Source organism: Lagenorhynchus albirostris, chromosome 3 (assembly GCF_949774975.1).
Source record: "Lagenorhynchus albirostris chromosome 3, mLagAlb1.1, whole genome shotgun sequence".
Lineage (NCBI taxonomy): Eukaryota > Metazoa > Chordata > Mammalia > Artiodactyla > Delphinidae > Lagenorhynchus > Lagenorhynchus albirostris.
Genome location: NC_083097.1, coordinates 166,838,657 through 166,854,164, shown reverse-complemented (window position 1 = coordinate 166,854,164; position 15,508 = coordinate 166,838,657). Strand labels below are relative to the sequence as shown.

Here is a 15,508-nt window from a genome sequence, read left to right as displayed (position 1 = left end):
CGGGGGACAACGCTGTCTAGGGGTGTGCTGTGGCCCCGCACCCTTGCCACCTGCGCTCTTCAGGCACCCTCGGTCGGGGGGGACGGGGCGGGGGCGGCTCCCTGTCCCGGGAAATCCGAGCCACCGCCCCTGGCCCCGCCCCTGGCCCCGCCCCCGTCCCCGCGCCGGCCGAGCTGTCCGCGGCGGGAGCGGCGGAGGCGGCGGGACAGAGCGCCGTGGAGCCGCTCCGAGCGCCCGGGCCCCTCGCGCCGCCGCCCCGGAGCCCCGCGCCGCGCGCCGAAGCCGCCCGCGCCGTCCGTGCGCCCCTGCACCCCGCGCCCTCCGAGCCGCCGGCCGTCCAGGGCACCCCCTCAGCCCCAGCCTCCACCGGGCGGGGATGGCCGCAGCCCGCGGCTGAGCGAGCCCGGGGGAACCCCATGGGCCGGCTCGCGCCGCGGCCGCCCCGCGGCCGCCCCCTCCGGCCCGGGGCCCCCCGGGCGCCGCGGGCCCAGGCGGCCCGGATGGCGGTCGCGGCGGCAGGGGCAGGGGCTGGGGCCGACGCGGGCGGCAGGCGCGGCTGCCACTGACGGCTAATCGGGCGCCCGGAGCAGGTAAGCAAGGGCAGACGGCGGGCCCGCGCGGTACGGGCGCGGGGGGAGGACCGGCCCCAGGGACAGAGATTGGGAGGGCTTCCAGGGACTCCGGGTAGATCGGTAGTTTCCCGCCTCTAGCCAAGAACCAGCGTGTGTATGAGGGTATGGTCAAGGGGCGACAGGTCCGCGCGTGGCAGGGGCGCGGGGAGCGGGAGGGCGATCTTAAGCTTCTCTCCAAGCCAGGGTCTGGCCAGGAGAGGGGGGGTTCCCTGTCCGACGAGGCGGGAGCGCTTCTGCCTTCTCGGACGCCCTTGGGAGCGTCTGGAGAGGGGTGGAAGCGGGGGCAGCCGGAATCCCCTCCCCAGCCTCTAGGAGGGCGAGACCCAGACATCCCTTATGCCTTGTGGTCTACAAGGGGCCGCGGGGGGCATCCGGATCCCGCAGACCCTGGGCGGAGGGCTGCCGTCGCGGCCCAGCTGCACGCAGAAGTAAACATCTGTCAGCGGCGCGTTCCAGCCGCGTTCCCTGCGCGCCGCCGCCGCTGCCGCCGGGGACACGGTGTCCTCCGGTAAGGGCCTAGCTCTCTCAGCTCCTGGAGCCGCTTGTTTAGCCACAAGAGGGCGCGAAACCCTTTGCGGGGGGCGGGGGGGGGGGGCTTAACGGCAAAGACCGGATTTGAAGGAGAGGAGGCTGTCTTCCTTCCTCGCTTTTTACAAAAGGCATCTTGCTCAGGATGGTCTCAGAATTCTCCCAGAAGGTGCGGTTTGTCAGTTCGCAGTCTTTAGGCCGAGGGGGCTGCAGACAGTGGGCAGATGTGGGCTGGGACTGGAGAGAGAAGTGGCCTCTCCTAGGGGTGGAAGTCACCATGGTCCCCTCCCCAAGAAGTACTAGCATCCATATAGCATGGGGCCACTGGCCTGGCTCAGCGGGCCTGCGGTTACCTGCAAGGCTGGGCCACCAGCCCAGATTTGGGGAGCAGGACCAGGGGCCTAGGTGGGGGGGCATGGAAGGCCAGACCCCTGACTTTCCTCACTCCTTTATGCCCCGCCCCCTCACCCCCCACCCCCCACCCCCCCGCCCCCGGCCCTGCATCCTTTTCTGTCTGTTCCATGACACTCTTTGTCTTTAAGAGCCCCGGGCTGAGGAAGCCCCAATGGGGCGTGACTGGTCTAGGCGGATGTCAGTGGGGGGAGACTCCCAGCTTTGCCAGCTTCTCCCCACCCCCCAGCCCCTTGCCTTGGGCCCTTTGGACACCCCTCCCCACACCCTTCATTCTAGGACTGCTGAGGTTCGGGGTTCTGCAGCCACTCCCAGCGACCTGCAAAGAGCTAGTTCCAGGGGTGCAGGGAAGAAAACAAAACATGCCCCCCTGCAGCTGGGCACAGTGTCTGAAATTCCACCATCACTGCTTGTCCCTCAGGTTATAGGCCTTAGTTTTCAGGGGGGTGAGAAGAGGATATAGCTTTCAAGAGCCTGGAACAGGAGAGGGAACCAAACAGTCTGCAGCCAGGCACAAGGACACAATCAAGACATTGTTTCCACCAATGTTTGTTCGACAGCGATGATGTGCGTGACTCTGTTTGATGTCAGGCTCCTGGGCCTTGTCCTTCCAGACTTGAATCCAGGGTGGAGCCCAGAGTGGGGAGCAAAGGCACTACCTCAGGGTAGGAGGGTCAGGGGAGACTTCCTGGAGGAGGGGCATTGCAGCTGGGGCTATGAAGGATGAGTAGGAGTTCTCTAAATGGGAAAGGCAAGGGCATTCCAGGTGGTGGGAACTGCATATGCAAAGATCTGGAGGCAGGAAATAGCATGGATGATTTTGGAAAATCCAGGGTGCCTGGGGTGACCATGGGAGGGAGAGACTTTTCTGAAAGGTTGACAGAGGGAGAACTGTACTGGGGCCTTCAAGGACGGATTCCTAGAGATGGGGGCTGGAAACACAGAGAGAGGAACGGGTCTTTAATGCATCTGGCATCCCTGGGCCCAGCTGTCTTTGCTGAGAGGCTGTGGGATTCCTCTGCAGATGCAATTTTCCTGGTCCCCCAAGGTGGGGCAGAGGGGTCTGGGGCCCTCGAGGGGAGATAGGGTCTTCCCTCTGCCCTGTGAGCATCAACTGAGCAGGCGCCATGGGAGGCTGGTTCTATTTCGCAGCTGAGAAAACTGAGGCTGAGCGAGCTGGAGGGATCTTTCCTTATGCTCAATGTAATTAATTCCCAAGCCCTAAGCTACTGTGTGCCAAGCTGTGTAGTAGGACGAAGCAGAGAACAAGACAGGCCCGGTGCCTGCTGCACTTGGCAGGGCAGGGGTGCAGGTTAGGGGGTGGACAGGAGGCTTTCAAACCAGCCAGCCAGCCTCCTGGACTTTCAGGAGAGGTAACAGCCGCAAAGTAAGCCTGAATGGGGCCTGGGACACTTCGGCGTGGGTGTTCAGGAGCGGAAAGATCTTCCCTTCAAATCCAAGTGAACTCAGGCTTTGGCTGGTCCTGGAAGAAATCCAGCAGGTGGATCTCACGTCCCAGTTGAGGAAACCGAGGCCCAGAGAGGGGCCGTGCTGAAAGAGCTCGGTGTGTCAGGGACCCAAGGCAGAATTTGAACTTGGGGACATGGAAGAGGTGACTTAGGTCCCCTGGTTCCTAGGAAACCAGTGTGAGGGTTTGAGTTGCATTGGGGTCTGTGCCTCGGTCTCCCTTTCTGTCAGATGGTCAGCTTTGTGTGGTGTCCTCCTGGCCACTCCCGGAGGACCCACGTCCCTCACACCACCCACCGGGCCCCATGCCAGCTGCTTAGCCGTGCCAGGCCTCATTAGGCTGATCCTGTTATTGACCCCCGGGGAGGGCCCCCTGCCCGCCCCAGATGCCTGCGAGGCCGGTCCCAGACCAGCCTGGCTAAGCCAGACCCGCCTGGTATGGTTGAGGTGGGAATTTTACGGGCCAGCTGCAGAGGGCCGGGCCAGAAACGGCGGGTCTGAAAAGCTAGTGGCCCCAACACACACACACGCACGCACGCACGCACGCACGCACGCACGCACACACACACACACACACGCTTCCCGGCCCAGCCTTCCCAAGAACACGCCCGAGTGGCGGCCGGTACAGGAAGAGGGCTCCAGGCACTGGTGGGGAATGGAGGGCTGACCCTGCGGGGCACAGGACACCCCCTTATCTTTCCTCATCTCCCTGTGCTGTCCCCTGGCCGTTTGCTCTGGTCACACCGGTCCCCTTGAAAAGCCATCATCCTGCCTCTGAGCCTTTGCTCGTGTGGTTCCCTCCACCTAGAACACTCTTCCTAGATCTTCATGTGGGCTCAGCACAAATGCTGCCTCCTCTGGGAAGCCCTCCTTGACCACTCAGCTTAAAAGCAGCACCAGTCACTATCGCTTCACCTTGTTTTATTTGGGGGCTGTTGTTGCACTGTCAACCTCTAAATTACCTTGTTTCTTTTCTTTCTTTCTTTCTTTGGCTGCGTGGCTTGCGGGATCTTAGGTTCCCCAACCAGGGATCGAACCTGGGGCCCCAGCAGTGGAAGCGCTGAGTCCTAACCAGTGGGCCACCAGGGAATTCCCTAAATTACCTTCTTTCTTTCTTTTTTTTTATTATCCATCTCCCTGATTGGATGGTGAGCTTGGCGAAGATGGGGGCCCAGGTTGGCCTTGGTCATCCTGAGTTCCCTGACTAGTGCAGCACACAGTAGGCACTCAATAAGTGTTGGGTGAATATGTTGGGAGCAGAACCCAGCCTGGCACACTGGGCTTTCTGCCATGTGGGCCATCTGTTTACTTGCTAGTTCTGCTCTGCTGTGTGTCTTTGAGAAAACCTTTTACTTCCTTGGATCTCAGCCCCACTGGCCTCCCAAGCAGCAAGACCCTGCTTCTCCCTTTCCCCCCAGCATCACCCTCGTTACTGGGGTTGTGGAGACACTGAGAGAACAAGTTTAGAGTCAGACCCAGGTTCAACCGCAGCTCAGCCACTTAATTTCTGTGTGACCTTGAGTGAGTCACTCTACCTCTCCAAGCCTCAGTTTCCCTGTGTGGTAAATGGGGCTAATAATAATAATAATAACATCTTTTCCAGGGACTGCGGGGATAATCAAACATGTGGAAAGCACTTAGCAGAGTGCTTGGCACTAAATAAATGGAATAGCCAACACTGCCAGGTGTTAGTGTTATTATTCTTGGTCTTGTTGTTATTAGGGAGGCCATATGGTACAGTGGTCAAGAATGTGGAAGAGGGGGCATTGAGGCTGGGGCTTTGAGGGATGAGTAGGAGTTTGCCCAACCACCTGAGTTCAAAACCCAGCTTGGCCATTTACGCTCTGTTGGACCCTGAGGAAGTCACTTCAGTCTTTTGGACCGCAGTTTTTCTGTCTACAAAATGGTGATAAAATGGTCCACACCTTTCTATGAGGCACTACATGTAAAGTGCTCAGAACAGCACCAATGGTGTTGTTTGCTAGTGTTAGTATTAGCTAATTTTTTTTACTACTATTATTAACACAAAGCAGCCAACACAGTCTTCCCCAGAAATCACCCTCTCTGTATGTCCACCCCTCAGCCTCACTTTGGCAAAGATAGACCCAGATCCCCTTAAGGCAAGCTCAGGACCCGCGACTTGATTCTCAGAGTAGCAGGGAGCCAGCAATGGTTCTAGCGATTGGGCAGCAGGCAGCTCCTGGACTGGGGGAAGAAAAGGAGATGCTGGGCTCCCACCTTTGGGCAGGACTGGAAGGTTCTGCTGGGGGTGTCTGTGCCTGCACCCTCCCATGAGGCCGCCCCACAGGTTGGCCCCCGACCCCCGCAGATGTGACATCGGAACCAGCTGTGCTAGCCAGATGTTCCTGGTTTACCCCCAGATGTGCGTCGCCAGCTTGCGCCTGCCCCGGCCTCCCGGTTCCCACCATGGGGTAGGGCTGGGCCCTGGGCCCTACAAGGGAGGCGGCACATTTCTGTGGGCTGTGGAATTTGTTTCTTGTTTTGCAGAACCATTGAATCTTGTCTTGAGAGAGGCGCAAGTCCCGCCCCTCATGGGGCCTCAGTTTCCCCATTAATGGAACCCTAGGGAACCCCCTGGGGCCACCTGGGGGAAAGGAGATGAACAGGGCTGCCCTGGGAATGGGCCCAGCTGCCAGCCCCAGACCTGTAACACTGATGGAGGAAACGGAATTAAGGGCGTGCAAGCACGTGTCTGATGCTCGGGGCCTAGCTGCTGCAGGACATCGGCCAGGCCTGCAGGACTTCACTGAATGAAACGGCCCTCCAGATGAGCAAGGTGTCCTGTGCAGCCCCTTGTACAGATGGGGAACTGAGGCTCCAAGAGGGGGAGGAGCTTGCTCCCACGTTATCCAGCCAGGAAGAGGCAGATGGGGGTGCGGATTCAGCTGTCTGCACCCCAGGTGCCACAGCATTCGGAAGTATCCTTCCTCAGGGCTGGCCCACATGTGCAGGCCGCCCCCACAGCTGCCCATGTGGCTTCCCAGCCTGGCTCGCTCTGCCCGTGGGCAGTGATGACAGCCCCACAAGCCACCCGGTCATTCCCACGGTTCTGGGCAGCCCGCCTCAGGCCCTTTCTGAAGTTGGGGAAACAGAGGTATAGGAGGACCAGAGACATGTCTGGGAGTGAAGTGCAGAGGAAGAACGGTGCTCGTGGAAGGAGGCACCACAGCTCCACCTGGCAACGGTGGATGGAATTACCAAAGCCCGCCCTTGCCTTCAGAGGACCCAGCCCAGGGTGCCCCTCCAGAAGCACCTCCACCGTCCAGCAAAGACAGACGTGGACCCAGACACTATTTTGGCAGAACTGGGCAAGAGGGAGGGAACTGAGGCTGGGAGGGGGCAAGATGGGGAGCAGGAATGGCTTCCTGGAGGAGGGGCTCTAAGAGCTGGGGCTTTGAAGGATGAGTAGGAGTTTGCCTGATGGAGCCAGGCCCTGATTCCAGGCCTCCCCAGACTAGAGAGATGAGTGGATGGAAGGAGGGTTCCCCTCCCCTCCTTCCTCTTCCTGGGAACAAGCATGAAGTACTTTCCTTCCTGAGGTCAGGAGCTCTGCAGGACAAAGGCTGTTGACCCCATGGACAGGCATGCCTGGCAGGTGTTCCCTGGGAAGCTCGATGGAAAGGTGGAGCCCTGGAACTTAGCCGGGACATCAAGATAATAAGCAGTGTTTCCTGGTACCATCAAGGAAGCTGCCAGAAACACCCACACGCCCTCACCCTACTTCTCTGCTCTCTGAATAACTGGAGGTTTCCACCTGGCTGTGTCTGTGGGCTACTCATCTCCCCTGAGCCTCAGTTTCTCCTCCTTCCCTGCCCCAGCCCTGGGCACTCTGTGGCCTCCAGCTAGAAGTGGAAGTCTATCCCAGATCCCTCTTGCTGCACTTCAGACGGGCCTGGCCCCCAGGAAGGGAGGTGCCCCCTTCCCTGGGCAGTGAGGATTCTCCAGGGTCTGGACATTGTTGGGTTGGGAGGGGACCCTGGGCCAGGCCCTGTTTGGGCAGATGGGTGGCACCTGAAATGCCAGCAGGTGTGGGGCTGGGCCGGGTACCAGTAGCCCTTTCCCCTGGGTCACTCTGCCCCCCCCCCACTTCCCTTCTTCACACTTGCAGCCTGTGTCTGTGCCTCTCACTCTCCCCCCAGAATCTTTGCAGCCGAGGGCCCGCCAGCACTGGCAGTGTGTTCATGTGTGTGCCCCCCGGGTGTGTGTGCACGTGGCTGGAATGTGGGATGCAGGTGATGATGGGCACGCCCGTGCACGTACAAGTTCAAGTTCAAGTGCTCACAGGAGGGCTTGGAGGAGGCATGTGTGTGGTGTGCCCATTCTCTGTGTCAGTGTGCAAGAGACAATGTATCTCTGAGTGTGAAGGTGCTTGAGTGTGTGTGAGTATCGAGGGTGTGCAGGAGCTTCCACGGACACGAGAGAGTGTAAGGGGTGTGATTGGGGGAGCTCCTGAGTGCAAGTCAGAGGGTGTGTGTGCACGTGTGCAAATGCTAGTGTGTGAGTGGTAGCACTCGATCGAGGGTGATCATGTTTGTGCATAAAATGCCCACGTGTGAGAGTGAAACACACTAGCATGTGTTTGAGGGTGTGTGAGAACACTGCGTGTGTAAGCGGGATGGCATCTGAGTGTGCAAGAGCCTGTCGGAATATGTGAGCGGGGTAGTGTCTGAGGGTGTGTGTGCAACAGTGTTTGGGCACATGTGAGAGGGTGTGTGTGTGAGTGGGTCAGAGCGTATGTGAGCATGGGAAGGCTGGGTGTGAGGGTGAGCCCCCAAGTGTGCCGTGTGAGTGCCCGCCTCCCCTTGACACAAGCACACACATCGTGCACACCTGGTCCCCTCCCTGTGCCCTCCACCACACCTGCTCCCTGTCAGGTCTGTGCCAGAGACAAACCAGTTGGGTGACCCCCATACAGAAAGGCCCATTGTTAACAGACGCTTATCAGCTATGTCTGCCGGGCCCCCTCCAACAGCGGCCCCCTGCTTTCCTGCCCCCCATCAAAGCTCTGGGGGGTCTGCGGCTCCAAGGGCTCCCGTGGCCGGGCCATCTCAGGGCTGGAGACCCATCTACCCTCTCAGCCCCCTGTTTTAGGCCGGCGCTGTGCAGAGGTCTTGTTCCAGTCTAACAGGGAAACCGAGGCACGCCACTCCAAGACTTGGGTGTGAGGACAGGCAGGGTGCAGAGTCCAGAGAGGGCGTTGCCCACCTGAGGTCTTGAGCCTGGGTGGGTTTCCCTGCCTGTCTCCCCTTCCCAGGTTGGGTGAGGCCACTAGAGTTCTAATCTCAGCTCTGTGACCCTGGGCAAGTCACTTCACCACTCCGGGTCTCAGTTTCCCCATCTGTAAAATGGGGACAAGGACTCGTGAGGTTGAAATGACTTAATAATACGCGTTAAGTTTGTAGATTGGGATCTGGCATAAAGTAGGGGCTCGTTAAGAGTAAAGGCAGTGGGTTTGGGCACCTGACAAATGCAAGGGCTGACCTCAGCTTGCTGCACAACCTTGAGAATGAAATCTCCTCCCCGCAGCCCACAGGCCGTGCATGACCTGTCCCCATCCCCTCCCTGCCCTCACCTCCTCCCGCGCTCACTCTGCTCCAGCCACAAGGGGCTGCCTTGATGGTTCCTTCAACAAGCCAGGCATGGCCCTGTCCCAGGGCCTTTGCACTTGTGCTGTGTCCTCCGATCTCCAGGCTGGGCCAGGGTTTGCTTACATGCTCCCATGTCGGGGAGCTCACTGTCCATCACCACCCCCAACAATAATAATAATGGCGTATCAAATACCACCAATAGTGTAAGGTCCTGGGAATAACTCCACAGCATTTGCTCCCCCCCATGTGGTGTGTGTTGTGTCAAAGAACCAGGGTGTGAATCCCAGATCCTTTCCTAGCTGTGCCCTTGGCCGAGCCCCTCTGTTTTGTGCCTCAGTTTCCCCAGCTGTAAAATGGAGGTTATAATGCCTCCTTCGTGGTCTCAGCAGCTGGTCTGGTACACAGCAGGCGCTTAATAGGTGTCCTTTGTTACTTACTGTCTGCCATAGCTCCAGTGCCGGTGCATCCATGGGGCGGGGGAGAGACGGTTCCAGCCTTACTGCTCTTAACCACACTCCACCCCACCCCCGCGCGCCACCACATGCAAATCACATGCAAACGAGATGCAAATAGAACGCAAATAACTGCTCAGCTCAGCTCGGGCCAGCTGCGCGGCCCGAAACACGCGCGTGGGGGCGCCCCGCATCCCGCGGCCAAGCCCAGGCGCTGACCGCCGTCCAACCGGGCTTTCAGCTCTCCGTGTAAATGTTTACACCGGGCTGGCCGCCAGGCCCCGCGAGGGCCGACACCAGGCAGCCGGGCAGGGAAATGTAAACGCGGGCTGGAGGCCGCTCAGTGGCGGGGAGCTTCTCGGATAGGGTGGAGGTGTGGAGGTGCGCCTGGGTTATTAAACATCTACTGCGAGAACGACGCGACTAGGCAGCCACAACACTGAGTAATCGGTGCCCTAATGGGGGACGCTTAGGGCATTGTGGGGGCCCAGAGAGTGCCCCTGCGCCGGCCTGGGGCTGGGGGGTTGGAGCAGTCAGGGAAGGCTTCCTGAGGGAGCCGCTGTCCAAGCTAAGACTGAAAATTTAATGAGTGGGAAGCAGTGGAGAAGAGAATGTTCTGGATGGAAGAACCCGCTTGTGCAAAGGCCTGGAGGTGGGTCGAGGAGAGCTGTAGTCCTTTGCTGCCCACTTCTGGGCATTAGTTTGTCTGGAGGGGAAACCTAGGCTCAGAGAAGGTCAGGAAGTCACTCCCAGGACATCAACATGTCTCAACCCCAGGGCTCTGGCCTCCCGGACTGTATTCGAAGCACCACCTCTCCTCGCCGCCATGGTCCCACAGTGCCCCCTGCTGGGGATGTCCTCACCTCCGTCCCCAAATTCACTGGGCTCCAGCCACCCCAGCCTCCCGGCTGGATTGGCCACCTGGGGTCACCGCCCAGGACCTTTGCACTGGCTGTTTCCCCTGCCTAAGCCTAAGGTGCCGTTCTCTTCTGCCTGGCCAACTCCTACCTTTGTTCAGGTCTCAACTTTCCTCAATCCTCAGGAAAGCACTCTGGGACCCCCAGATGGGGGTGGTTCCCAGGTTACCCCTGGCACAGTGCCCACCCCGTCCTTGGCAGCGTTCTTCACAACCTTGTTCAGTGGTTCCTTGAATGAATCACTTCTATGTTATGATTGATCATTAAGCAGGAGTGGTTCAAAATCAGGGGCCCCACTGTATCTCCGGTGCCTGGTCCAGCACCCCGTGCCCGTTCATTTGTTGCCTGACAGGCAGACGGAGGCCGTGTGGCTGACCATCCCGTGCACGCAGGCTGAGGATGCAGCGCTGGAAGGCGGTGGCCTTGGCCTCGGTGCTCTGCAGCTCCGTGCTCTCCATCTGGATGTGTTGGGAAGGCCTGCTCCTCAGCCACCGCCTCGGACCCGCGCTTGCCCCGCTGCGCCGGCCGCCTCGCACCCTGGACGCTCGAATCGCCCGCCTGGCCCAGTGTAAGCCCTCCCCCCTGTCTTGGGTCAGATACCCGCAACGTCGCAGCGGCCACAATGGTGGAATTTCACGCAGTGGAGCAGGGCCACAGAGGCTTATTTTAGATGGGGTGGAGGGAGGGCGCAAATCCCCACAACGGCCTGGCAGGGGCGTCGGAGGGGATGGCCGCTGGGAACTGGGGTCTCTCGGCTCAGCTGTCACAAGGAATTAGGCTCTAGCCCTGAGGGGCCAGGGGACCAGATGGAGATTAGACCTGGGCATTCGGCCTGGGCGGCCACTGCAGCGCAGCGCGGGGGTGGAGGGAGAGGGAGGCCGAACCCGAGGCCCTAGTGACCTCCCAGGGTGGACAGGGACCAAGGGGAGGGGGAGACAGAGAGACCCCTAGAAATAGGAAGAGTCCTAGAAATGGGGAGAGACACAGAAACAGAGAGGCACAGAAGGAGAGAAGGATGGGAGAGAACGACGTGGGAAGCAGCTGGGAGGTATAAAAATGGAAACGCCCACCCCCGGCGGGCGTGGCTGCCACGGCCCAGCTACCCACTCGCCCCTGGCGCCTGCGCTCTGCAGATTCTGTGGGGCCAGGGCGGTGCGTGGGCCTCGACTTCTTGCGCGCTCATCCACATGTGCACCCGCGCGGCCGGGGCGCAGGCGTGGCCCCCAGTGGGTAGGGGTTGCGTGCACGTCCGCACCCGCCCTGCCGGCCTACACAATCCTTCTTTCTTGTCCTCACAATGGACAAGGGTGGCCTCAGGCGCAGGCTCCACTTCCGCCCCTGCCGCTCCCCCCTACAGGCGGCAAAGTCCTTCCCAGGACACTGAGTCCCAGAGACCCGGGGGGTGCCCCCCAAAGCTAGTGCCCCAGGCCCGGGGGGCAAAGCACCCGTGGTGGAATTTCAGGCACCGGGGAGGATCTCAGCCCATGGTTGGGTCCTGCCTGCCTGGCATCCTGTCCCGGGAACCAGCCCTACTGGGGGAAGGGAGTGGCTCCCGATCCCCTGAAGTCCCAATGTTCTAGGCCCTGGGACTAATGCGCTGATGGTGGAATTTCAGGCTTGGGCCAGGGGGGTGTGGACCTCATCTCTTTGTGTTCCAGACCCTGTGCACGTGGCCAGGCCTGCTGGAGGAAGGCAGGGACAGATAATATACTAGAAAAGTATACATTGTTTACTTGAAATTCACATTTAGCTGGGCATCTGGCATCTGTATCTCAACCAGCAATGCCTTGAATTAACTCTCTAGATACACACCTTTGGGGTGGGCACACTAAATGGTGGAATTTTAGGCATCAGAAGTGAGCCAGGTTCAACCTAACCCCAGAGCAGGCAGTGCCGGCCACCCTGCTCCTGCCCCTGGGCATCAAGAACTCAAAAGATGCTGCTCGGTGCCCCCCCCCACCCCTTTCCACCCTCCCAGTCCCAGCCAAAGTGGGGACTCTGCAAGTCTCACTGAGCAAATAAGGAAACTGGGGCACAGAACAGGGCCATCACCTGCCTGAAACTACAAGGCTGACAGTGGCAGAGCAAGGCTCCGAACCTGGGCTTGTCTGCTTTCTGAGACCCCCTGTGGAACAGACACACGCCCAGGGTGACAGACAGCCCTTCCCCCTTGGACCTCCCAGGAAGCTATTTCTTTTGACAGCCAGGTGCGCCAGCCTTGGGGGCAGGTGCGGGCTAAACTCAGGATTTCCTCTCCCAACTGCAAGTGTGACTGCCACCTGCTCAGGGGCTGGGAGCCCCCTGCCTGCAGACCCACTGTCAACACTGCCTGCCACTGCAACGTCTGCACTCATCTCCTGGGGCTGAGGAGTACTGCGGCAGGGGCAGCCACTTGGGAAATAAATGTAGACTGTGGGGTCCTGGGGATCTATGGCTCCAGGCACGAGCAGCTGTGGGAGAAGAGGGCCGGACTTGGGCCAAACCTGGGCACACGATGGAAGCAAAACTGCTGTTTGGGCTTCTCTCTCTCTGCCACTTGCACCTGCCTCAGGCACGTCTTTTCCCCTTTGGATGCCCAGTTTCCTCACCTGTAACATGGGGGTGGCCCAGCATAGGGGTGGGGGCAGCTGGGGCTGAGTAGAAACAGGGATTTGGATCACCACACCCCCTGCTGAGCCCTCCCTTTTCTTCAATGAGGTGAGAGCAGCTCAGTGAAAAGGGGCAAAATCCCACGCTGCTCTGCATAGGGATGGGGTCCACAGAGAGTGCTGGGAGCAGGGGGTGTCCAGAGGAAGACAGACACTCGAGTCAGCTCAGCTCAAGGTGGGGCAGGCTGGAATGTGGTACAGTATGTGCCAGGTTCTGAGCAGTCCATCGTAGGTGCAGGGTCCAGAGAAGGGTGTCAGTAGCCCTGGGGACCCAGCGTGCGGGTGTGGATATGCACCCCCCGACACCGCCCAGAGAGGGTGAATGAGCGGGAATCCTGGAGCAAGATAAGTGGTCGGGAGAGGGTGCACTAGCACCTCTGAGTCTCCACAAGGGTCCTTTTTCTCAGGGAACAGCGAGGGTAGGGGACTCCTTGCCACCCACCCACCCACTGACCCCCACCCCATTCTCTCCATCCCGTCGCAGACCGTGCACTGCTGCAGGGCGCCCCGGACGCGGTGGAGCTTCGCGAACTGACGCCCTGGGCCGGGAGGTCCCCGGGTCCGCGCCGTCGGGCGGGTCCCCGGCGGCGGCGCGCGCGTGCGCGGTCGGGGACCCGGCCGTGCGGGCTGCGCGAGCTCGAGGTGCGCGTGAGCGAGCTGGGCCTGGGCTACGCGTCGGACGAGACGGTGCTGTTCCGCTACTGCGCAGGCGCGTGCGAGGCGGCGACGCGCGTCTACGACCTGGGACTGCGGCGCCTGCGCCAGCGGCGGCGAGTGCGGCGAGAGCGGGTGCGAGCGCAGCCCTGCTGCCGCCCGACGGCCTACGAGGACGAGGTGTCCTTCCTGGACACGCACAGTCGCTACCACACGGTCCACGAGCTGTCGGCGCGCGAGTGCGCCTGCGTGTGACCCTACCTCACCGGGCCTGGCGAGACGGCGGCCACGCCCCCCGCCCCGACAGCACCCACCGTCCCGCCTGGCAAGCCCCGCGACAGACTGCCCATGCACAGAAAATGCCGTCGAGAGCTCAGGACTCTCGCGATAACTGTACCAAGATAAAGTGTGGAAAATCGAGCCCCGGCTGTGATTACGCGCTCGGGGGGTGCCCACATCTCGGAGGCGCATGAGGGCGTACGGGGAGGAGGCGCCATCTCCATTGGGAAAAGGGGGACGGGTGCGGGTACCACCTGCAGGATGGTGGAAGGATTCCATTTGCTTAGGGGTAAGAGGAAAGTGGATGCAAAGAGGGTCTTGTTTCCGGGGTACAAAAAGGGAAGTGGGGTGAATGGGGGGATGTCGGCAGGGACCTTCTCTCCCACCTCTCTACAGGTCCCCGTGCCCCTTCCCTCCCCGCCTCCCTGCAAGGTGTCCTTCTGGGGAGGGAAGGTGTAACTACAGTGCAGATGAGAAGACTGAGGTCCAGGTGGACCAGGTCTCCCTCACCCAACAGGCCTCCTCGGGCCTGGGCAGCTCTCACCAGGGTGAACTCGGAGCCACTATCTCCTTTCACTAGCTAAAAATATAGCTCGCTGCCCATCTCCCTGCGGGGATAGGTCTGGGGCGGGCGCCAACCCCATCCAGCCCGAAACCGGCGCCTGCTGCGGCAGAGCCGGGTCCCCAGGGACCTAGGTCCTGGGGCCATAAAAGCTCTGGCCGGAGCCCGAGGGAGAATTTACGACAAGCCCCTGTGGAGGATGGAAAAAGTACGGTGCGGTGTTCAGATTTGCCTGTGGTGTCACCTTGATGCCTGGCAAGCCCAGGACTGCGCCGGGGAATTGGGTTCCCAGCTGGCGGGGAGGGGTCGGCAGGTTGCACGGGCTGAGGAGGGGCGGGGAAGAGAGTGGGTGCTCCCAGCACGCACGAAGCTGGCACCCGGGAGACCAGACGGCGTGGACCCCTCCCCTTCTTCCCCTCAGACTAGGGGGGGTGGTCTCGAAGGCGCAACTCCCCCTTCCCATACAGCTTTCCCTAGGGCAAAGTCGTCTCTCCTCTTCCCTCCCCCCACCCCAGACCAGGGCTCTCAGAGAACAGACCCTTCCCTCCTTTACTGCTGTGTCTCCTACACTGGCCCCCTCCCCCCTTTTCCCACACATCTGCGCTCTGGCCTTCCCAGACCCAACCCCCATCCTGAAGCTGGAGGACTTGATTCAGAAGCTGCCCCCAGGGAGTCTCACCCAGCCAGGCAGGAACACCCCCAGCTCCCTGCTCCCCAGCACCCGCCACGCCCCCAGGCTGCAGTTGGAGACACTGGAGTCAGCTAACAGGCAGGACTTCCAGGGAGCTCCGAGAGCAGGGCTTGGAAGCCAGGTACCAAACCGTGGGTGGCCTGCTTGGAAGGCAATTTCAGAACAGGCTGGCTGGCTGGGGCCCCCACCCATCCCTGCAATCTTCTGACTCTGAGGTTTGGGGTGGTGGATTCCTACACTGTTCGGGCTGACTCAGCCCAGCCATGCAGAAAAGCCAGAGTTCCCAGACGCTGGGGAAGCTGAGCCTCAGTTTCCCCATCCTAGAAGACCCTGAGCCTCAGAGAGGGAAGTTGCTCAGTCCAGGACACACAGCAGGAAAATTGGCCTTGGAGCCCGGGTCTCTGGTCCCTGAAGCTTGGCTGCCTTGGTGTGAGTGTGAGTGTGAGTGTGTGTGTGTGCGTGCGTGCACGCAGCCTCCTGGGACCTCGGCCTTCCCATCTCCCACCCAGATCCAACCACAGGGCACTGGCCCAGCCCACCAGAGAATTGGAACGTAAACAGAGGTGCCCCCGCAGACCCCAAGGCTGGGGTTCTCAGCAGTGCGTGCCACACACACACACACACACACACACACACACACACACACTCACACACACAG

The 15,508-nt window shown here is 60.5% G+C and overlaps 1 protein-coding gene across 2 annotated transcripts; it reads left to right on the top strand.

Moving 5' to 3' along the window:
• Positions 1 to 472: 472 nt before the first annotated feature.
• NRTN (neurturin) lies at positions 473 to 13,738 on the top strand. Of its 2 annotated transcripts, none has more exons than XM_060146725.1 (3): positions 473 to 590; positions 10,369 to 10,584; positions 13,149 to 13,738. In XM_060146725.1, exons 2-3 carry the CDS (start codon positions 10,416 to 10,418, stop codon positions 13,571 to 13,573), a joined length of 594 nt encoding a protein of 197 aa, XP_060002708.1. In that variant the 5' UTR covers positions 473 to 590; positions 10,369 to 10,415; the 3' UTR covers positions 13,574 to 13,738. The 2 variants fall into 2 exon arrangements, with proteins under 2 accessions (XP_060002708.1, XP_060002707.1); XM_060146724.1 differs by lacking the exon at positions 473 to 590 and adding an exon at positions 622 to 1,140.
• Positions 13,739 to 15,508: the final 1,770 nt, after the last annotated feature.